At 38.2% G+C, this 25,351-nt stretch overlaps 1 protein-coding gene across 1 annotated transcript in view; it reads right to left on the bottom strand.

Annotated features, from left to right (window-relative positions):
- Window positions 1–22,997, bottom strand: part of rnf24 (ring finger protein 24) — a 32,463-nt gene extending 9,466 nt beyond the window's left edge. The window contains exons 1-4 of the mRNA XM_022765438.1: window positions 22,497–22,997; window positions 6,606–6,755; window positions 2,970–3,012; window positions 2,020–2,061 (exon numbers count right to left, since the gene is read on the bottom strand). Coding sequence (XP_022621159.1) covers window positions 2,020–2,061; window positions 2,970–3,012; window positions 6,606–6,748 — 228 coding nt within the window. The 5' untranslated portion in view covers window positions 6,749–6,755; window positions 22,497–22,997. The remainder of the gene's footprint in view (window positions 1–2,019; window positions 2,062–2,969; window positions 3,013–6,605; window positions 6,756–22,496) is intronic.
- Window positions 22,998–25,351: the final 2,354 nt, after the last annotated feature.

The following is a 25,351-nucleotide window of genomic DNA, read 5'->3' as shown; positions in this document are numbered from 1 at the left end:
TTTAATGGATGTTGTTATGTTATGTTATGTTTTAACTTTGTCATTATGGGTTACTGATGGGCAAAGCTGCAATTTTATCCATTTAAAATTAAATCTACAACACAATAAAGTGTAACAAAATGAAGAAATTTAATAACACAATCTTGTCTTTTTACAACCCACATTTCCACTGGGGTATGTTTTATTGTTATGAGTAATCTTTTATGTCTCACTCTACATCAGTCCATTTCTTTTTCTTTACACTGGAAGTTTGTGTAAAGATATTTATTGCATTAGCTTTACAAGTCTTTCTATAGCAGTAGATGAATAAAGAAATATATAAATAAATGTAATATGAGTGGATACTGAAATTTATTTTACTATTTACTTCAGCATCACTACATATTGATTGTTTTATGAGGTTGATGATCTAAGGTCCCACCACTAGACTGTGCCTCTCCTTTATTAACATCATTATAGCAGCAAGTCCCAGTGGCTGATTACATAATGAGCTGCTGCCTCAGTAAAACAGACACTAATTACTACGAATTTCTTGGTTATTAGAGGGCTGGGGTGTTTGAGTATCCGTTGCATGTGCCGACTGTTTACGCACAGTCAGCACACATCTTGTGTGTAACTGCAACTGTAAAAATTAGGCTAAAAAAAACTGCTGGTGAACTGTCGGTGAACAGCGACATACAGCAGCTATTCTAAACTTTCATGCCATATTGTATTACATGGATTCTTTACAACAGTATTCTTTACATGCAAAATATGGAAGAGTTAAAGAAATATAGGGGTCAAACTCATACTGAAAAAATAGCACTCATATAGGATAACTGGTCAGGTTACGTGTCACAAAAACTACATGACTTGAGCAGTAAACTGACCCCATATTATCACTGCTATTCTAGATATTCTATTAAAATGTGGAGACTGGATCTGTGCAGCTCAGTCTATAGTCATGTCTCTTGTGTGATCCTGTGGTGTGGGAGTCTTCAAAACTGGGTCATCCACCCCGGCTAATGTGTGTGCGTGCATGTGTGTCTGTGTGTGTATATTATTGTCCTTACACAAACACAGCTTGGTTATTCTGTCATGGACTTCACTCACATGACACCTTCTGATGCTTTCTCTCAGTTTCGAATAACATAAACAATGAAAGCCTGATGGGACATTGGGAAATTCCAACGCGGCTGACAATAAACTGTGTTTAGCCCCATGCCAAAGCACACATGAAGATGCTATTGTTAACATTTCATTTGCACTGCAGTGTTACAGGGATGGTGCTCTTGGCTGGGGACCATCATCTCTCCACTGCAAAACCAGTGCTGTTCTCTACACGCTCTCCGCTGTAATTTTCCAACCAAGCTGAGCTGGCATACGGCATGATGTAATAACAGTAGGGAGAACACTCATGACTTAACCACAAGATGCTAGTTTTCACATGACAGTGTGTCAAGACAGATGTGCTCAGTTTTAAATGACAGATGATGTGTATGTCATCACTGTTGCAAAACAAGTCAACACCATGAAACACTCAAATATAGAGGCACACACATTCTCAAAAACCCAGAGGTGTACTGAACTGGGCAGACATGTTCTGAAACATATACACATACTTCTGAAGCACATTACATAACAGTAGTTATGTACTATTTAGAATGTTTATTGTCCATTTTGAAGCCATTATGGTCACAACACATAAATTGCCCCTTCACAGTCCCAGGGCTTAGAACTTTATTTTAAATCAATTGAGGGCCCAGTGCATTATGGGTTTCCATGTTACTGCACAACCAAGAGGATAAAAGTATGAAAAGGATGACGCAAGTATATAACACGTGTGGCTGAAGCATTGTGAAGACTGAGAAGCACATGGTTAGTCTAAAATTGGGTGATACAACAGTACAATGTGTACTTGTCAAGTTACATTACAGAATGTTCTGCCCACTAGATACTCCTTGTTGTTAAAAGGGAACAATTTTTGATATTAAAGTGTCATCAACTGATAATAACTAAACAAAAATGATGAGTGCTTACCTCATGCAAATTTAGTTCTTTGACCTTTTCCTTCTGAATGACCTAAGGGGGATAATAAGGACAGATTAGTCACTGGTTGACACTAACGCTCTAATATTGTCACAGATAGCAGTTCCTCTTGAAAACAACCTGACAGCTAAAAATGAGTGTGTGATGAAAAATCAACCACTGAGGCTAAATAAAGGATACAGAGATAAGATTTACCATAAAATAGCTGCTGATTTCCAGCAAATGCATGAACATGTGTGTGTATGCGTGTGTATGTACAGTATGTATGTCTAATACATGAGCTTGATGGTCTTACATAACATAACTCACAGCGGACCTAGACAAGTTCATATATTTAACTGGCAGGTAGTAATGGGAGACAAATAACACTGTTAGTGATCACTGTAGCACATTCTATGCCAGTTCGTGTGTGTGTGTGTGTGTGTGCGTGCGTGCGTGCGTGAAACCATGTGTTTAACATTGACATGGGAGGCTGTTCAGTCTGGTATTACATAATTGAAGGACATGAGACTCATGGTTATGCCCTCCATCACTCCCTCTGACTAGCTTCGCAGGCTATACCCTGCTGACACGCTCAGCCCCAACTGAACTGAGCCACTTGCTTCCCTTCGACTTAAGTGCAATTCAGAAATTTTGATATTGCAGTTGTGTTCTCCTAAAACATTTAAGTATTTTTAAAATGGGCTAAATGCATTTAACAGCATAACCCCCGAAATACCTGCAGCTGCCAGAAGACTCAGCAAATGACTTGATGCATCAGCTTGAATGCACATTTAGGAACCAGAGGGGATCTTCATGATTTTCTCCACACAAGTGCATATACAGTACTCTCACACTTCACTTCTCCTAGACAATAGTTCACGTATGATTTCAAATTTCCAAATTGCAGTGTGTGTGTGTGTGTGTGTGTGTGTGTGTGTGTGTGTCACTGGAGTGCTTACTTGTTTGTATGCATACAGCTCTTTGTGCGCCTGGTGCCGTAACCTGGGGAAACGTAAAGACAAAACATCTCTTTGATTAGTAAGTGACTTTCTCCAGCTGACTACATAAACAAACTATCCATACATCCTGGAAAAAGAGAGAAAAATGACAAACATTGATGTCATTTCCTTATAAATACTTGCCTTTGACACCAGTCTATTCTAGTGTATCACAGCGGTACCAAATAGGTGTTAGAATTTGAAAGCAATTCTCAGCCCGTACTTCAGGCAAAACAATCATGAGACTAATTACTGAATAAATATTGGATTAACCAGTTACAGGAAGGAGTGGAGTCATAATAATAAAATGACAATGAAACACTGTCAGATATTTATTTTGTTTAGTAATCCAATAGTAAGCCAAGTTACATATTAACAGGTATCTTCTTAAAATGCCTTAAGCCTTGGTTTCTTGTCAAAACAAACGCTGAACTTATAGTAAAATATCAACTCGCAATATCACCCAAAATACACTGGTTCAGACATTAAACAAACATTACTGTAGGTTAAGGCACTCTACAAAGGCTCGCACAACTCCAAGTTAGAGGGAGAGAACCGACAAATACAACCAAAGTTTATGGTTTACATCAAACTCTTGGTGTAACTCTTCATAAACATTGCTCTTATAAATGAGCAAAAACAAAACAACTCAGTGAATAAAGAGAAGAAGAGAATTGGATCAGAAGAGATTCTAGGTATTGAGAATGAGAATAAATATGCAGAAAAAGGGAAGAAAACAACAGGAAGAAAGATAGGAGAAATTCATAGGTTTGTAAGATTTACCTCCATTACAAGTAACCTTAACCTCTCGCAGCAGAGTGAGAGGGATCTGTAAAACAAGCAGCACAGTCTAGGAGAGAAACTGACATTTTGAAAGAGGTCAGCAGGTAAAGGTGCAGAAACTCTCAAGGGTAGGTAAGGGACAAGGTCGAGGGTGTGGGGGTTGCCAAATGGACCTTGACCCATTGTCAAACTGGGTGAGGAAAACAGTGAGCTGAAAATAAAAAAAACAAATTGTGTCTAAATTGACCTTCCTCTGAAAACTATCATTATCATGATTTGACCGCAGTCGACAGGCGGCTCAAAATGTAAAATGTGCATGTCAGCCACCATTACAGTCAACTGGTTTGGTCTACCTTTTGGTATGTCACTGCGCTGATAAGTCATGAACACCTCACATGTTACAATCTACAGGGCTGACTACATTGTTGATTGATCTCACTGATCTTGTATTTGCTCTGCAATTCTTTATAAAGCACATTTATAAACCTTTGGATTATTTTCATGACCACAGAAGGCCTTCTGCACTCAGGAGCAGCCCACGCTCAAGAAAAACTTTTCAATGCTTCTGAATGCTGCATTGCATAATTCACATACGTGTCTGTGGAGAACTGAGGACTCATTGATAGAGGTGGTTGAGTATTTTTGTGGGCGTCTTACGTGTTTCAAACCATGTGTGCAAGTCTGCCTTTGTTGATAATAACCTATCACATGTCAGCTTTAACATTTACATTCCTCTGTCCCTGTGGCGCTCAGTGGATAAAAACTGTATTGAAGGAGAAGTCCTTTCAATTGACCTTCAGGGTTTAAATGGAAAAAAACTTAAATGTAGCCGTCAGGCTTATTAATTTTTTGAGACCAAAATAATATGATTTTCAGCATTGAGTCTTTGAATTGAATTTTATATTCATCATACCTGATGGTAGTTATGATTTAAGTCATATTGGGCCAGTTCCTTTGGGAGACTGCACCTTTAGATGCCTTTTATGGAGCAAAAATCGCTCTTCTTTTTGCCTTTAGTAAACTGGCAACCTTGACGTTATAGTACTGAATCATGGTACTGCATCAAAGTAATAAATGTCTCTTTACATTTAGAAGGAATTGTAGGAACACAGTGGTAGTTAACCTACTTACCATATGCCCTGCAAGATAGGATATGACAGGGTGGCGAGGGGTGAATTTTGTTGAGAACTGCTGCTTCTCACTGTCTTAGATAAAAGATGCTGGACATTATTTCTGTTCAGTTTGTCGCTGCCAGGAGAAAACCCCTGCAGCAACAGCAGCCAGGACAATTCTATAAGACCAGTGGGGTTAAAAAGAGGGGCAAAGGAATGACGAGTAACCACCGCTACTTTTCCTTTAGGGGAAATAATTATTAGATTACACTCAAGGCTTAATGCAAAAAAAAGGTTGTTTTAACAAGATGAATATAAATGGTTACAAACAAGAGATTTAAACATTCAAATGCAAATTTAATGAATATCCAAAAGTAAATTTAATTAATGTAGTAATATGGTGTGGATATTTAGCAGGTTAAGTGGCTCTTAGAAAAAAATGGTTATAACTAGTTTCTTTGACGCCAAGTGCCATGATCATAATAATGTAGACAAGCAGCTTTGAATCCCAGCATAATATTACTGTTTTTCCTATCAAGTCACCAATTATTGTATCTTAGCTACCATCTCCAAACTGTGCTGTTGAAACATTTCGCCCTTTTTTGAAATGACTTAACAAGACATACACAAAAAACACACATTTCTAAAAAAAAAAAAAAGGAAAAAAGACAGCCTTTTAATTGAGCCTCAACTAAAAGACATAGTGACAAGTGCCATACAGTATGTTGGACAGAAAGTACATGATTATAAGATATTTCATGTAACAGTTTTACATACAGTAGATTTCAAGAACATAACAAATTCAGGGTGAAGACATATTTAGTACTGACTTTCACAGCAGGCTTTTTGCTTTTTTTTTGCAACAGTACTAGATACAAAGTTTTCATTAATATTAAACCATTAACATTAAGAAACATTGGTACCTGTTAATATATCCTGTTTATGCATAAATATGGATAGAGCTAGCTAGTGAAACACTGCTGAATGAATAATTCACGAGCCAAAGTGACCTGAAATGTACAAGGATGTGTTATGAGGACTGTTGCATAATGACAGTCTGTGAGAATTAACATTCAGTTCTCATTATTATTTTCAAGTCCCACATAAGTAGTGGTACTCACAGTTTCCTAGTCAAAAATGGTACACTGTGTTCAAAGCTATTATGGTCTTCTGAGTCAGGGTGCACAAAATCTTTTCTGAAGAAAGTTATGTGAATTGAAAATTCACTTGTACTTTTAAATCTGTATAAAAAGGTGAAGTGCAGGAGTGGGTCGACAATAGAAGGACAAACAAATCTGCAAGGCACCAGGTCCCTCCAGCAAACAGTCTGCAGTCTGTTTTCAATGCTATTTTGGTTTGTCGGGTTACCTGGTTTGCACACAGTTATCACTTCACCGTGGCAGTTTTAGTCTCACTGAGATAAATGCATATTTGTGTTTACCAACCATAATTTTTGGCTTTTTGGAAAGTGGCTATGCATGAACAGGATAATGTAGTCCACATGGTTCATTAAAATGTCGCCTTGTGTTGCACTACCACCAGATTCATGATTTGTTGCTCCCAGTGAAAAGACAATGCTGACTAGCTTAAGAAACCACTGTATGACACTTTTGGTCACAAACCCACACAACAAAGCAACATCATACTCAGTTAAAATTCTAAGTGACGCCAAATCCAAAGCTAAAGGGTGAATGGATGTTACCTTATTAAGTAGCAGCAGAAGAGGAGGCTGAGGATGAAGACAAAGATGGCTGTCCCAAAAACCACAATGTAGATATTAAGGGGAAGGTTCTGGAACCCTATATTTGGCATCCTGAAACTGTAGTGTGGGAAATCGGAGCTCATGGATAGTCTGGATAGAGAGAGACAAATGAAACAGAGTACATTAGTATTTCCACACACTTCAACATGCTCTGTGGACAAAAAACTTGGACTAATAATGAAACAGCATTAGATGACACAACAGAAAACTGAAACAATGGTAATTTACTCTCTCAAATTAGTCTGACTTTCACTATGACAGGAACATATTTCAAGGGTTGGTTTCATTTTTGGTTTAGTTTTAATGTAACTGTTTCTGTTAAGAGCTCTGCCTTTTATGACTTCAGCTGTCGGTTTCAAAATGTTTTGGATGTCAGATCTCTGATGACCTAATCCTGAAAACACAACTGGCTTACTTCTAGTGCTTTTTCATTGTTGTGGAGTTTACAAATTAAAAAAAGACCAATGTGCATTAGTAACTATGGGCATAGGCAAACAGGAAGTTGTCTGGAGTGGCATTTGAGGAAGAGCAACACCATGCAAAGTTAGTCCATTCTCTCTCTGTGAGTGATCATTTTACAGGTAAATATCACAGCACAGCCGTTGTCTTTAACATGTGTTGGGTGATTTTGTGAGACGACATCGCAGTTATAAAATCAGAATTTTAGCAGTGCAGAGCAGCAGCTTGGAAATAGCTTGGAAGTGACATTTAGTCTTAATAGGCCACATTTCAGTCACCATTTCATACTTGTTACATTGTCTGACAACAGAAATGGAAAAACATGTAAATGAGAACAGCTTTATTGTGAACTCAGCTGTATTAAAACACTGTATATGTGAGCACAGAGAGTAGGAGAAAATCAAACAGAAAAAGGGCTGAAACCGGCTCACAACAGGCAGAGTGCAAATATGACGTGATGTCGTCATTACTATGCAAATTGGCATATTACATCATCTAGCAACATTTAGCAACTTTGCCAGCAGGTTCTTGCTACTTTCCATTGAAATTAGTTGTTTACAGCAGTTACAACAGTTACAACTTTGTTCTCAATTTTGCACATTGACCATACCTGGTCCAGCCATAACTTTCGTGAAAGTGGAATTTACAGCACGACTGTTATATTAAACTGCATTAGTTTTAGCATGGAGTACCTAATAAAATGGCAATGGTGCACCTGTTGTGATATAGGTTAAGTGGTCCAGGACATGTTGAAGACAGCTTTGGTCACCACAGGCACTAAAAAATTAAAGTAATTCAATAAAAACCCATAGTAGGAGACTTTACCCTTTTATCCCCACCACCCCTCTAACTAATGAGCCATCGGTCGTCCCTGTACAGCTGATTTACGATTCAAAGAAAACCCCTCTTGCTCTACGGGTTTGCTTAAATTGGGCTGATACCCAAATCTCTAAATATACACTGAAAGCAAACATCAGGGCAATGGCACAAATATGTAAAGTCTAATTCTATTTATCTAGGATAATCACAAATTTGCCTCAAGGGGCTTTGCAGTCTGTACAGAATACGACATTCTCTGTCCTTTGACCCTGGAATCACTACAGGAAAAACTCCCCCCAAAACTCTTTAACATTAAGCAATAAAGGTGAACCCAGAAAACATGCTGTGTAGCATTTATGTCATACATGGCTAACAGTGTTGTACTGCTCTCCTTATTTTCCAAAAACAAGGCAAGTGGCAATTCAAAGAGAAAGGGTTCTTTGTTTTGTTTTTATTATTCAAAGTACACTGTTTAAAAATATACAGTGTTTATAGCGGCTAAATTTAACATGTATCTTCTCACATTGTGTGGGTATACCTAAAGAAATGTTTTGAACAACTGATGCTTAAAAGCCAAGACACACCAACAAGGATCCATTGGTCAAGTGCTCTTACTCCATATATCAAGGGGACATGACTAGACATGTCTACCCCTACTCCAAGAAGAGGGGGAGGGGAAGACAGGAATAACTTGCTCCCTTTGGAACCATGTCTTGTGCCCCTCCCCTTCCAAAACACCAAGAGTTCCATTCCACTACACTCCGCTGGATAGTGGAAAGTTTTGTAAGATTTGCCATGGCCATTAAAATCCTTTCCTGTTTATGATTACACCATGTGTGTATCACAGTGACTGAAAACCTTGCTCTCGATTATATAAGGGAGGGGTCTCACCCTCTCAACATTATCCTCAGAAGCCCCGGTACAACATTGCTCCAGCCAGTATTGGCAATCATGATGGGCGCCTCAATGCGGGGCCACTCGTCTCCCCTATAAAAAGGGGTTGGCACAGTGTCATATGCCATTTGAGATATGCTTACCTCTTTCCAGTTTTACACAAGGACAGTGATCTTGGTAACACAGCTGGCTCATAGATATCAGAGAACAGGGGTGACAGGATTAGTAACTTGAAGTTCTCTTTCCAACATATGTTTCAGTGTCTCACTATGACTTCAGTATTACCAGATATGTTCTATTTTGAATTTTTTTTACTTCTTAAATACAACAAGCTCTCACTGTACAGAACATATGTGGTCACTGGTACGCAGGGAAGGAAAAATGATGAGGGTAAATGTTCCCAAAATGGTGTTATCCTGTTCAAACTGACCACACTGTCACAAGCACTGAAAGTAAATATCACTGGCATGTTTTGCTGATGCAGGGGCCAAACTAAACAGTCAAAAGACAGTATCACAACCATGAGGTTCAGGTGGCAGCTGGATGACTGTGTCCTGCACTGAAGATAAATCTTTTGATGGGACAAATAGTTTATATAAGGGATGGAGTTAGTGCACTGCCTTCATGAAAGAGCAAACAAGAGGGTACAAAACCAGCAAACTGATATGAATGCCAGGAAAACTTTATCCAGCAGCTCCCATGAGGCAGTGAGAAGTGACATATGCTGCATAACATTTACCTTGGAAGTCGGATGTCGGAGCTGGGAATGACGTCACGGTCAAGTTGCCCGCGTCCCAGTACAACAAGTTTGAAGGTTGTTATTGTTGTTGCTTGCTTGCTGTTGTTACTGTTAGCAATACCAGTTGATAAAGCATTATGCAGTATATTGCGTATACAAACAGCGTATACATGTCCAAAAATAGAGGTTGGACAGCACAGTGAGTACAAGTGATTTGATGACACAAATAAGACATAGCTAGGGTGATGAAAGATTCATTGCTTTTATATCACAAAAGCTACTTAGGTAGTCGCACTTTCCAAGCAGCAAGAGCCTATTCAGCTGGTCATATCACCGGCTAACTAACTGCTGCCAACCACTTAATCACCTGTAGATAAGATCATGCAATGATGTAATTCTGATTGTCCTTCTTTGCCTAATTTGAAGGCTCCATGCCAAACTCAAGCCCTGCTTCTCTCTCTCTCTCTCTCTCTCTCTCTGTCTTTCCCTCCAAACACAGCCCACACAACCTCCCCCTGCTTATCTGAACTTACAAACATGCTGCGGAGCTACATGCCGTTCACACAAACTAACAAGCATCTCTGGAGAAACATCAAACCAACACACTCCAGTCTTCACAGTAGCTACTTAAGCAACTTTGTAGACAATAGATTTTTATCACTTCATATATGTTGAATAACAACTCCATACAAGTCCTAAGGTGACAAAATAGAGTAAATACTAAAAGGTTTAAGCTCCAGTTTAAAAGCAAGGACTGGTGTTGACCGCACAAAACAATAAACAACTACATCATTACTTTTTTTAATGTAAAAACACAGACATAGAGGATACACATACCCAAGTGGTGCCTTCATGCTGAAGAACAAAAAAATCTTTATAGATGTATTACACAGGCCTTTGAAAAGTGGTATAACCTGTCCTTGAGGTCCTTGTCAGTGGATTAGGTCCTGTCAACTGGCATGGAACATAGCCCTTCTTTGCCCTGTCCATAAAAGCTCCAAGCCAAACTCAAACCTATCTCTCCCCTCTCTAACTCCTTTTGGTATCTCTATCCCTCTTAACAGCCACGACAACCTAACCCTGCTCATCTAAACACACAAACCTGCTGCAGAGCAAACACTTTCCACACACTTAAAACGCCTCTGGAAACATTTGAGACCAGCACTGACAATCCATCTTACATAGCAGACACAGTACATTCATAAAGTGTTCAGACCTCTTCAATATTTCCAAATTATGTTATGTTGCAGCCTCGTGCTGAATATATTTATTTGTCCCCCTGCAATCTACTCCCAGTAACATTTTAGGAGATTTTTGTATATTTATTAAAAACGAAAAATTTAAATAATACATTGATAGTATTCAGACACTTTGCTGTGACTCTTGAAATCTAGCCCAGATGCCTCCCACTTCTCTTGATTATCTTAAAGATATTTCTACACCTTGATTGGAGTCCACCTGTGGCAAGTTCAGCTGATTGGACATAAGTTGGAAAGACACACTTGAGGGAAAACCAGTTCAAAATGGTTTATTCCAAACACGACACGAACATGAAATAAAGCCAAACAGTTTAGTCTTGGTTTCATCAGACCAGATATCTTGTTTCTCACAGTCTGAGAATCCATTAGGTGCTTGTTTGCAAACTTTCATTGAGGAGAAGCTTCAGTCTGCCACTCTGCCATAAAGCTCAGATCAGTGGAGTGCTGTAGCAATGGTTATTCTTCTGGAAGTTTCATCCATCTCCACCTAAGATCTCTGGAGTTCAGGCAGAGTGACAATCAGGTCCTTGGCCATCTCAATTACTAAGGCCCTTCTCCACCAACTACTTGGTTTGGCCAGGCGGCCAGCTCTAGGACGAATCCTGGTTGTTCCAAACTTCTTCCATTTAAGAATTATGGAGGCCACTGTGCTCTTGGGAACCTTCACTTTTTTGTAGCCTCCCCCAGATCTGTGCCACACTGTGCCACAACATAATCCTGTCTCTGAGCTCTGCAGGCAGTTCCTTCCATCTCATGGTTTCCTTTTTTCTCTGACATGCATTGTCAGCTGTGATACCTTGTATAGACAGGTGTGTGCCTTTCATAATCATGTCATGACCACAAGTGGACACCAATTCAAGGTGGATTTGAGTTTCAATAAAATAAAAAACTACTGTTTCCATACTAACTGAAGCTTTCAGCTGTAGCTCCTGTAGCCACCTTGGTTAGCAACGGCTAATTCTTTGGTGTATAAAAGCATGTCTGCATTGAGATGTGGACATTACCAGTTCTAAGTAGCAAGGTATGGGTCCTACAGGGCTGACATGCACCTCCTGTGAATTGTAATCTTATACTGAACTACAACTCCTACACCCAAGGCAACTACAGGTTGGCTGCCATACCACCCAACATAGACGCATAAATCCTTCTTTTCAATTCTAGGGACAGCTATGGGATAGACATGTGGGTCATTCAGATTAAGGTAGGCTAAATAACAGAAACACTTCTCTGTTTAATGCAATACAGCTATACAGTATCACACACTGCATCCTCCAAAATGATCACACAATTGAACTGACAACTCTCTAGTTTTAATTTAAAAAAGAAAAAAAAAAAAAACCTTCATGAAAGATAGATTTCTGGATTAAACTGCATTAGATGTATCTAACAAACTGTCAACTGAGTGGATATTTGTAATCATCAGTTGTATGCACCAGCTGCAAAGTGCCTGACTGGAATTTATTGTTCTCACCTGGGAACAGCATGTATGCATTGAAACACAGATGCATATACACCTACATGTACACCTGGTGCTGGTGGGGGGGTCATTTTGTTCCCACTAGGGATAAAAATAATTCAGCAGAGGCAGGGATATAAAGACCAGAGGGGGATAAACTCCTGGTGGCAGTCGTATAATGTCCATGCCAGTTAAGCAAAATGTACATTTCTACAGCTTTAATTTAATAAATTCAACAATATAAATCATGCTATTTTCAACACTTTGTTGGCACAACTGTGGTGTGAATTATGGGCTTGGGCTACACCTCTTGTATAGGCAGTGACCCAAGAGCCCTGGCAGAGCCAAGCTACCAATTCACTGAGTCTTGCCTCCATTACAGCAGATAAACTACATTTATTACATGTACCCTTATCGCTAAAGGAGGCAGAGGAATAACTTAACATAAGACACACCAAGCAAGAGATAGCAGGAGAGTGGAAAGGGGAGAGAAGGTCTTGATAACTGCTAAGATAAAGAAACTAGCAGATCAAAGATAAAATACTGGTATGCTCAATTATACATATCAAACTGAGGGAAAGAAATAAAGGCCTGCCTCAAATAAAGGTGTGTTACCTTCTGTAGTTGAGGCAAATAGAGCCCCCAGTCACTATTTGAGGAAATACAGTAAGTACAGTTGAAAACTGTTGTGGATCTGCTGTAAACACCCTCTGATGATGTAATAGAAACTGTTCACACCAAATCATTTTGAAAGAGAAACAGCCAATGGTGTATATTCATGCAGTAGGGTTAGGGTTAGCAGTGAGGCAGGCAGTAACATTTACTCAGTCTGTGTTAATTGACTTACTTTGTACTGTTATCTGCAGTAAGCGTATTGTCTCATTTCCGGTTGTCAGTACTTCTGTGTTACTGGTAGCGGGACACTGCTTGAGACCACAGAGTGATGACTGGGAGAGGCATCTGTGTCAGAGCTAAAGTAGCGCATTTTTCAATTAATTGATTTTATTGGCAATTCAATAAATGAAAAACGTTGCAGTAATCGGTCGACCACTACTGCAACTACTGATCAGACTGAAGGACAGATTTAAAAAGTCTTCTTCTCTGAACTATGAGGCTGTCCCCGTCACTCTGCAACACCCCTAGAGTATCAAGATTCGCTGACCTAGACTCTAGGTGACATTTCTCTCTAGGATCCTCTAGGTCCTAGAGGATCTTAGGTACATTAGGCGATCTAGAAATCCAATTCCTTTGCAGTAAGCAACCCACATAACACAAAAACCCTTTTGAGGTGTCACATCATCAAACACAGGGGTCTGTTACAAGGGAAGCCCACATGAACTGCTAAATTGCCACTGCAAAACAATACAGAACAATACAGTATATAAATTCTTGTAGATCACAGACATGCAGGAAGACGACAAAGAAAACCCTGAATGACGAATGTAGTGTATGTAAATAATGAGAATCATATGCTATGGCCTTTGCAATCACCAGATTTAAACCCAATTGAACACCAATGAGAGATTTTGGAATGATGTCAGACAGCACCTTCCACTACCATCTTTAAAACAACAAATGAAGGAATGCTGCTGGAAAGAATGATGTTAGTCATTCAAGTAGAGTTTATCATACTAGTTGAGTGTATGCCAAGGCCCACAGCAGCTCCTCTGGCAGCCAGTAATGACCTAACAGCTTGTTAAGACAGATGATTCTGGGTTTTACTTTAATTTGTCACTCATCTGTTTTGTCCATGAAGTTTAATGAATCTCACCGTCAAAAAAAAATGTAAAGCCAGGCATCAAATATGTATAGCAGTTAAAAATGTGATGTTATTGTGAATACATCTCACGTAGAAGATGATCCATCACTCAAGAGTGAATGTGATGGTTTGGCAACAAACAATGTCTTCTGGCTGGATCAGGGCAGATGTGACTTGCATCTGTTCTCCCCATCCCACAGTTTTTTGCCACCATCTGCCCATCTCATTCAGACATTTTCACATGGCCTCACCCAATTACATAACCAGCAACAAGACATGCAGCACATCACATTGATGGGAAATGAGAGAGTGGGCAAATCACTTCATATTCATTGTGCACCGTTTCCTGTGGTATAATGGAACGGGGAAAAAATGTATTATTAATTTTCAACTACTGTGAAATTAAAGACAGAGAAAGGGCAAAGGAGAGAGGGGGAATTCGAACAACCCATTAGAAACCTAACAAGTTAATATTTTAGCCTTTAAGTGTCAGCTTCCCTAAATTGTAAAAGAAAGAAAATAAACACACGCCAAAGGCGATGTGCCCACTAATAAGAATTACAAGCCCAACCTTCATGTGAGACATAATTTAAGGACATTATAAAGGACACTTTTTTGAGTTGTATTTCCAGGTCTATGTTTAGGGTTAAAAAATGTCCGACTCCATTCCTAGTTGAAGTAGAAAAACACACAAAATGACAAACTGAAAATGGAAGTACACATACACTACATCAATTTTATACAAAAAATTAAAATAGAAAAACCTACACACAGAGCTTTTAACTTGATGCCATGTTAATGTCAATGCATGTTAATTATCACATTAGTTTTCATATTACAATCTTTCCATACCAGAACCATTTTTATTAAGTTAAGGGGAAGTATCTCATGACATATTTTGTGGCAGACAAATTAAAATGACAAATTTAGCTTGTACTGACACAGAAAATGTATGAATCACCAGGGAACAATGCAGAAAAAGAAGCGTTTCCACTGTTCATCACAACTGTAGAGCATCAAGAGTATGCTTCTGTTCGTACATCTGAACAAGAAAGACAGCTACACTTACATGAATGTACGCAGAAGTAGATTTTAGCATCACAAGGAATCCTACAAATGAATATCTTGAAAACTATTATATCTATTCTAATAGAGTGAGCTGAGGCACACAATATATATATATATAAAAGTCCCTCATCCCTATTTGTGTACATTCTACCCCTTTTTGGGTTCACTGGTAGGCCATTCCCCTACCTGAGATTGAGAAACAATCTTGCATACAAGCTAGATTCTGTTCAGGTCAAGAGAAATTTAAGGTGATAGTAAGCTTTTCATTTCACAGGAAACTTCCACAGAATAAAACAATCCTCTGAGCTACTGTGCCCCACATGTTGGAACTCTTTGCCTCCTCTGGGTTTAGCGTGCTCCCTAAGCAAGTGAAACAAAGGCAAGGCCTCAGTATTACACTTTTCCCTCTATTGGCCAGTAATAGTTTTACTGTTACTGTTGAGTATTTATGAACTCAGACCACAACCACAAAGACTTCTCAATATACCTTTTCCAGTAGGTCATCTCTTACTTGTCTAACAGAATCAGTTTCAATTTGACTTTTGCCATGTTAAACAAGTGTGCGGAGTTCCTCAAAACAATTAAAAAATACATTAACATCCCAGTTCAGTTTTATATGTAACAGCTTGATATCAGAATATTTAGATAAATATAGAGCATATAAAAACCATGTTGAAGACCAATTAATTAAAATATATAAGACTAAACAATCAATTAGTCTATAAAAAAGAAAATTATTTGTTGATATTGATGTTTGCAGCTTTCCAGCAAAAATGTTAAAAATGTGATGTTTCAACATCTGAAATGTTAAAAATTTGCTGCTATACGTTGTCTAACATTATAGTAATTGTTTGGGATTTGGAATGTTGGTTGGAAAAAAACAAGACATTTTATACCATCAACTTGGATTCTAGGAAATATGAGCATTTTTCACATTTTTCTGCTGATTTATATACCAATTGATTGATGTAGAAAATAATCTGCTGATTAATCAATAATGAAAGCAGTCATTCGTTGCCCTTGGTAGTTTTATATGCAACTGTCCTTTCCAAACAAAACCTTTGACCATTTTATGTGACATGGACCAAACCATGAGTTTTGTGAGTCATCTCCCCACTACTGGTTAACTAGTAACAGTTTCGCCAGGCTAGAAGAAAATTCAACCTATCAAAATCATCACACAACAATTCAAATACTGAGCCCTAACTATAGCAAGCTTGATATTTTCAACAGACAACCACAATCTTTCTTAAACATCTGGTCAAAGAACCCTGAATTTCTTCTCGCTCAGCCATTACATAACTGAGTGATAACATGGAGCTTAATCAAACATAATGAACATGCCGCTCTTCCTCTCATCATTCTCCCCAGAACTCTTCTACACTGCACTCATAATCAATAATGGCTAAACGATTGTAAGACACATCACATGGACAAAGGATGACCTCTGAATATTTTTATCATGTGAAAAAAATACCTTTCAGACAGCTGACATTCTAGCTGCTGAGGAATAAGGTTTTTACCTAAGGAAGAAGTAGCCAAACGCTTAACCTCAATAGGTTAATTAAAAAGTACCCTTGTCCACTGTTATTTTGCAAATGGCCTCTACATTATAGTTATATACATTATGTATCTTTAATGGTTCTCTTTTTTTTAAAAATCCCAAGTTTTATCATCTTTTTAAATATCATATTCCCTTAAAAACAACCCCAAAACATTAGCTCTGTTCAGGATTTTCTTGTGAATAAGCCCACAACATCACATTCACAAAATGCTGTCCGAATGTGAAGTGGAAATTTCCACTAGCAGCCACGGCTGGCCATGAGATTTGCACATCTGAAACTTAATATGCCAAAGGGCAGCAACAAACACCAGGGCCTCAGAGGCAGAGCAAGAGACTCTTCAAAATGCACTGGCTGTAGTAAGTGAAATGCCCACATTCATATGTTACTGAATTTACACACCAGATTTTCAGCAATTTGAGTCAGGGAGCTTGTGGGGCAGTCACCACTCACATATCTGATCCATCCATCTTAACATAGTTGCTGCCAGTTATTATGTTTTATGACAAGAAATCCTCCTTTTAGCCAGAGAGGAGGAAAAACAGATCAGTCACAAAGCATACAAAATGCAGGCCTAGGATTCAGGGGTGTAGAGAGATTTGAGAAACTCCTCTCTCTGTTTAAACTATGAGACAGTGCACAGAGTTGGATTATGTTCCTTCCTGAGAGAATTTGAGATGATGAAATTGATGATCGCGCACCCCATTACTTACTGTATGAAAGTAGCCAACAGTGTTTCCACTTCAAGCTTTGAAATATGCATTACAAAAAACTTGTTTTCCAAAGTTGGGCCAAGTTCTACAGTAAGTAGGTCGCTGTAACTATAACTCCAGTTATGGAGATGTGGGAGGCACTGGACTTGAGTAGAGCTGACAAGGTCAACCTAATGTCGGCTGCTGATTGAATTCCAATTACCGGATTTACATCTGACTCAATGTGCTGTCCAAAGCATGCATCAAACCTTGGCATATGATAAATGATGCATGTTATTCATCATGATTTCACGGTGAAACGAAATTCATTTAAAAGCTTCTTTACCAGTGCTACAAATCAACACATGCTCAATGTTGTACTGTTTGTTTGCCAACACCATCACTGACTGGTCATTCCATACATGCAATCTGACTGCTGAGATTCACAAAGAGTCACACTGTCATGGAAGTGTGTCATAGGCTCTGACTAAAACTGACCTAACTCTGAACTGTAAACACTGTATAGTCAAAAGCAAAGCAAATTAGTTTTAGACCAACTTCTAGCTATCTATGCTAAGCTAACTGACTAGAAACTAACACTGAAGACAGTTTGTAGGTACTCCATAAAAGGGTTTATATTCATGAATAAAATGAAATAAAAGAAGTGAATATTATCTTGAAGAATCAATAATTCATTAATAATATATCAAAAAACATATTCAATTTATAATTATGTAAAACTTTGAAAACAAAGCTACTCTTCACTTGCAAGGCTGTTGCAAGACATAGATTTGTGTAATGAAATAAAATTAACTAAACAACTTATATTGCTGATGTGATTCATTAACAACAACCATCTGTGTTTTTGTGGCAAGTAATTAATCCCCTACAGAATGATGTCTGACCTGGAGATGTTAACATCAATAAAGAAGAAGCCAACAGCTCACTAAAAGATACAAAAATTACAAATAGGCTAGCATCAAATTAAGAAAAGAAAGTAATTAACTGTAAATAAAGCAAACAGAAAAGTAATTATCCTCTTAAAATCTTATGGTTTGACTGCAAAGGAAGAGAGGTTCAATCATCAGCTAAACTCATCTAAATGGAACCAAAATGAAAAAGTCTGTTGTGACCTTTTCTGTATTTGGTCTCTCTCCCTCCCCTTGAAGCCCATCTTCCCTCAGCGGACTCTGACAGAAACACAAGCTGACACAAACAAGAGGAACTGACACACACAGCTGTCTCATAGCACTCTTGTCTCCTGTATCCAATGCCACATTTTAGTGGAGGTTTTTTTTTCTTCTTCCTTCAATGCTCCACGTCACCTCATTAACTGTCCCCATCTGACTGACAAGACTTTTCAACCCAATTTCTATTCTGTCTATTTTTTATGTTGATTTTTGTCCAAGTCTGCCTATTTGGCACACACACACACCCATTTAAATCAAGAGTGGGGAGTTATTTCATTTGAAAATGACGAAAAAAATCCCAACAGTATTGCTGAACAAGATGATACTCAAAAATTGTAACAAGCCCAATCCTATGCAATGTCTTTTCAGTGCTACGTACCAAAGATAAAACTGGACCCTTGGTCTACAAAGTACAGGGTCACAGTCACTAAAAATAAAACCTGTAGTCATGTGAGGGTGAGTAAGTCAAGCTGAAACATGAAAACAACCTGAACCTAATTCAAGTCATATCAGTTCTTGGGGTTATCTGCTGTTGACCTGTAGGAAATAAACAAATAGTCTAACCCAAACAAAACAAAACATACCAAAGTGTCAAGTTCACACACTTGGACAAAATCTAAAATATTATATTGTCTATTTTGTAGCGCACTGTACACAAACACAGTGAACATATTTTCAACTTCACTGATGCAATACTTTAATGACTCCATTTGAGAAATGAGTGTTTGAAATGGCCAAGTGCCTTGTGCTTAAGGCCAAGAGCAACAGCCTAATGATAAGTGGATGAAACTTAAGAGTAACATAAGTACACAATGTCAAAAGTTCACACACTCACTGCACCACAAGCAACATAACATGAAGGGGACCACTTTTTGATCAACATTTACTGCACATGTAAATGATCCTTGCACATGTACATGCTTGCATTTAACACAAGTGAAACTGTTCTCTAAATCCTGACAAAACAGACATTGCAAGCCTTTGCAATGGACGTGCTGAGTCTCAATACAAATCTAATATACCAGAACATTCAGCCTTTTTCCTGGACAATCTACTGTAAAATCAAGAAGCCGGATTTGAGGTCAAATTTTAAGTAACAGTAACAAGACACATTCTATGGGATGTATGAAGTAGCAACTTATTTCCTCTTTGATTTGCATAATAAGGGTCTTCAAAAGAACCAAATCATGTGCATCTTCATCCCAAAAACACACAAATTACTTTACTTTTGTTATGGGCTTGATGTTATTACATTCATTATGTTTACATTGCATGCCAACTAAATCCAAACATTTGTTTAACAATCAGAAAGCAGAATTTCACCAAAATGAAAATCCGCTGTTATCTATATTTTGTTTGCGAAGATTCATTAACCTATTAGAACCACCTTTATATTCACATTCTAGCTGCATGAAGAATGCCACGCAATGTAAAACCATCTTACAGTTTAAGTAACAAAATGAAAGGTGCCGTCGCAACATTGTGTTTAATATAACAAAACCCAAACTTCCCACTCTTACTAATTCTGCATAATGTACTTTGATTATATATGTGATCACTGCAGGTACTGAAGGAGTCTGAGGGAGTCATAAGGAGCACTCTTGGATCACCCACTTCTCAAGTGCTGCAAGAATCAAGCTTGCATTTTCCAGGATGTGAAACATGTATTTGGAAAAACGTTATACAGGCTCTTCATGTTTAAGAGGACACTAAAATCTGTTATGTAATGTGGTATTTGACTAACCTTTTCCCTCAATGTGAAAGACAGGTGCCCCCAAGTAAGCTCCCTATACCTCATGAGTGTTCAGTAATGCACATTTCCTGTTCCGTGGAAAATTACACAACTGGAATTAACACACAGGCAGAATGAAATTACATTCTCTAAACTGTCATCGACGAGAGGGTTTTATAAGTGGGTGTTCACAAGCAGTTCACCAGCAAGATTATCTTAGTATAAATGATCCACTCTCTCACAGGATTGTGTTTTTATATTAGGTAATACTGGGTGTCAAGAAACACAGCAGACACTCAGAGTATCTAAAGACCCTTTCCAGAAGCCTTGTAAACATCAGAACAAGCATTTACAATGCTTACAATGCAGAAGAACAGTGAATTCAGAGGAAGACCAGCATCTTACTGTTACAGAAACACCCTGGACTGTTTGCTGCCTACACTGACAGGTTTTGAATGACTGAAGGCAGGGGCCAGTATACTCCATCTACACCTTTCCAGCGTCATACTGAGGGGGCTGTGTCCAACCATTTCTGTAATTCTACAAAAGCGACGATTCCCAACATTGATACCCACTTCACGCTGTGGTTGGCCAGCTGTGCACAGGTCAGAATATATGCTGGGTTGGAACTTTTCAGGGAAAATTATAGACAAAATTCTGAGACTGTTGTTTTACTGTTCCATCAAATACAATGCATCATTTTAAAGTATTTATTAGTTATTCATGTTTTTGGGGAAATACAAAAAGTTCAAATATAAATTGTTCAAAACTTTAACATATTAATTTTATGGATACTTACAAAGGATTACAGTGATTTGGGGACATTTGGGGTCACAGACTACTTGACAGCTACTTCCACAGTAAGAAGTCACTCTGGCAGCTTCAGGATTACATGATTCATAAGCAGTACTACTTGCATCTTAAGGTGGGTTTTATTACATAGCTCACTAAGGTCAGTAACACCACTAATCAATTCAACACCCCATTCTGGACATCTAGTCAAGTGTACAGGGCCATGAATGGTATTGCTCTCAGAGGTCTGAGCACAGACAGTTCATCAAATTTGAACTTTTGGTGTGGTCCATTGTCCACCATATTATTCAGTGCATGACTCCAACCAGTCAACAAGCTCCTTTCAACACAATAAAAAACTAGAAAGCATAAATTTGCCAAAGACAGCTTTACAGTCTGTTTAACATACCATTAGACACATGAATGGTAGAAGAAGGCTGAAAAAGATGTAGTTTAATAGTGTGATTTAATATATTCCATCCACAGATGCTATTAAAATTTATGATGGGGGGGGGGCTCTGTACATCATCTCCACTTGACAGCTGCTTCTACACTAACTGTACAACAAAATATGAACATGATCAGGGCTCATCTTATATAGTTGTTTTCGTCACAAATTGGATGGACGCACACACAGTCAACCTAAACAGTCTCATACCTGCACTGCTGCCAACTATGTCCACTAAGGATTAGCGTGTTATAGCTCTGGCGTGTTACAACCCACACAATGCTGTCAGTGTTGACGGAACCACAGAGAAAGCCCTACTGTTTCCGTACCATGCGTTTTCACAAGGGTCCTCTCTGTGAGGCGAGCTGAGGTTTAAACTACAGTGGTTGCACTTTCTGTGCATGTCTATGTAAATCACTGATAGGACTGTAATGAGCGAAAAAGGTGCGATTGTTACCGTGACAGCACATCATTGAGTCAGCTGGTTTTTTGACCAGTTAATTGGGCGCTGTGAGAGCTGATTTAAATAATTCCACACAGTGCTACCTACACAATGGCAAGCTGGCATCTTTATGTGGTGACTGAACAATTCCTGGTGTGGTAATTGTGGATCATTACAGGACGGGAGACAATTGGGCGTAGGCTCGGTAGCTAGCAGCGTTGACGGCTAACCTTAGCTACGAATGACATAGCGTTACTAAACGATATCCCTGAGAAGGACCAAATTAACAAAAGAGTGTAATGTTAAATACCGTGAAGTAAACACAGACACATTCACACATTCCACTGAAAAGTCTTTGACGATATATAATGACTCACAGGCTCAAGGAGTTTATAAATCATACGTTTGCCCGGGCTTGACAGCATCTATGTTATGTTGCCAAGATCGGAGCATTCAATATATCAGCTAACAGTTAGAGGCTAACGGTTAAAAAAAAGACAGAGAAGGACCATCCACTCACCAGCGATTCCCTCAGCCCCAGTAGTAGCTGCGTTCTCCTGCGGTGTATTTCTTCACACACTCGGGGTGCTGGGAGGCTTTCGAAAGCGAGTAATCGAGAAAGCAAGACTACCCTGACAACAAAAACCGCCTTATCTTAACGTAATATCCAAACCCCTGCGGCAGGGCGACCTCATCACACAGCCCCAGCCTGTAATGTTGATGATGGTGGCGGTCGTTGTTAGTAGGAATCTCGCTGGGTTTGAGTGGGAAACACTGGCAGAAAACGACGATAAAGTAAGAAGGCAGATAACAGTGGTGGATGAATGTGTGTCGTTGGCAGGGAGGCAGGGGATCCCAAGCGGGGCTTTCTTGTCGTTATTTCTCTCCCCCCCAGAAAAATGCCCAGTCGTTGGCAATCTACACGGTTCGCACGTAAACGCCCGCAAGCCCACGACCACCAGTAGCTAGATCCCACCTCCTCCCAGTCAAGCTCAGCGTACACAGGCCGAGGCGGGTAATGCCGCTGGAGGTTTTGAGGACAGCGTGTACAAGGGGAGTGATGCTAGAGAGAGGGAAGGGAGGGAGAGGGAGGGAAAGGGAGGAGGGTGGTGCTGCTGCTGCACATGGTCACGTAGCTGATAGCAAATGATCTTTCAAAATAATGGTTCCAGTCAGAACCAATACTGATTCTTTAACTGTGATGCCATGGGATAAACCAAATAAAATCCCTAAACAGACTATAAAAAATAAAAAAAATACCATAATAAAGTACCAACACATTGTTCACAATATGAAATAACAATAACAAAAATCTATCCAAAAATAACAAAATAAAAGTATAATTTGTACAATTTACAAAAACTAATTTAAGAGACACTGCAATTTAATGAATAAATAAAAACAAACAAACAAAAAAAACTAAGTATAAATATCGAGATATAGTTGTCAAATGTTGTAGGTTATGTAGTTAGTTGTATAGTTAAAGTATGGTAATAAGAATATATGAGGAAATGTGTTAGACATTTCAAAGTTATTGCATTTGATTTCTTAAACACTAAATATTTTCATTGCCATCTCAATACAATTAACATTATATATATAATTGTGATTGTGTAAGAAAACAGATTCATATATGACATTTTCTACAGAAAATAAACATTTTACATTTAACATGCTTGAATGAATGGACAAGATTCAACCATAATTTAGGTCTAATTTTCAAGTAGTGTAAATGCATATTCTAAGACATGGTTTCTGTTGGTATTATGCCAAGTAATACAAATTCTACATCAAAACAAAAGGCTCTTTACTATCTTTGCTTTCTCTAATTATGTTCTCCCACAATTTCTTCAGGATTGGGCAAAATCAAAGTTAGTTAGTAAAATTATTTATGTGCTTTAAACAGTCTATGTTTTAGTTATTTAACTACATTAATTACTGTAATTATATAAACTTAATGATAAAAGTGTAATAGTACAATCTCTATATGTTTGTTGTTTCATTTTGAATAGGCATGGTATTATCAAGCAAGTATTATCAGCGAATTATATTTTGTATTCTTATTGAAATATCATTAATATGCATTAATGTGTCAGTAGCATTTTACCGAGCTGGTTGAGGTTTATACATTGGTATAGAAAATGACAGACATGTTTTTTTTGCTGATTATATGTTTTGTGTATAAAATATACTAATAGAATAAAAAGTACAATATTTTTCCCTGAAATCTAGTGGGGCAGAAGTATAAAGTAGAATAAAATTGATATACTCAAATAAAGTAGGCTACAAGTACCTCAAAACTGTACTTTAGTACAGCACTTTAGTAAATGCACTTAATTGAAATTACTGAAAAAAGAAGGGTTAGCACTTATATGACACCCTTTAAGGTTATAGTTGTTCTGACTAACTACTTTAGAAATGGTTAACAAGGCCTTAACTAATGCTTTATAGATCATTACAAATTTTGGATTGCCAGGTTGTAAAAACCCATTGAGGTTGGTGTGTATCCTTCTCCAAGGTGACGTTTTATCTTTTTAACTACCACTTTCATTCATTAGTGGACAAAATACAGTTTGATAATTTACCTTAAATGGATGCCAGCTTCTTAGAAAGCAAGAAACCAGTGACCTTATGTAATTACTTAACGGCAGACTTAATGTTTTAGTATTGAGAAATTGATCAGTATGAATAATGGTACACCAATATTTACAACTACTATTTTCAAATTTAAATGATAAATACCAGCCAAACGAGTTTTTCACAACCTAACAATCCAAAGTAGTTCTAATTAATGGTTGACAACTGATCCATAAAGCATCTGAAAGTAAATGATAATTAATCATAAATTAATCCATATGTTACAATATGTAAATGTTGCTTTATTCGACAATGAAAGAGATACTAAAGAGAGTTGTGAGGATAAAGAAAATGGCTTAAATATCAAACATCACTGTTAAAAACCATGTGAGTTCAAAGCGCTTAATAGTATGTGTTACTTCAAGCACCAAACACAGAAAGGATAAAGGTAAATTATTTACCATAAGGAACCACAATTGGTTCTAAATTAAACCTTTATTTTTTTAGGGTAATGGTTGAAATAGCAGCAAGCTGTGTTTATTCATGTCTGCCTGCTGTAGTGAACTGAATGCTGTTGGTCTTTCTCAATGACGATGATGATGTGGTGATGATGTGATATAATAAGGTCAATAAGTGCTGGGAAAGAGAGTCATGGATGGCAGCAACATCTCCCAACTGCCTCATTAAATATGTTTGGACATGTACTAGAGAGACCAATACATAAGAACTGATGAAGCCGCTTGGATAAGAGGCGAAACGTCTTCCACAGACAAATACAAATCCAGTTGCCTTCGATTT

The sequence above is a fragment of the Seriola dumerili genome, unplaced genomic scaffold (assembly GCF_002260705.1).
Source record: "Seriola dumerili isolate Sdu_G_001 unplaced genomic scaffold, Sdu_1.0 BDQW01000686.1, whole genome shotgun sequence".
In the NCBI taxonomy this organism is placed as follows: Eukaryota; Metazoa; Chordata; class Actinopteri; order Carangiformes; family Carangidae; genus Seriola; species Seriola dumerili.
This window is presented reverse-complemented; position numbering and strand designations above follow the sequence as displayed.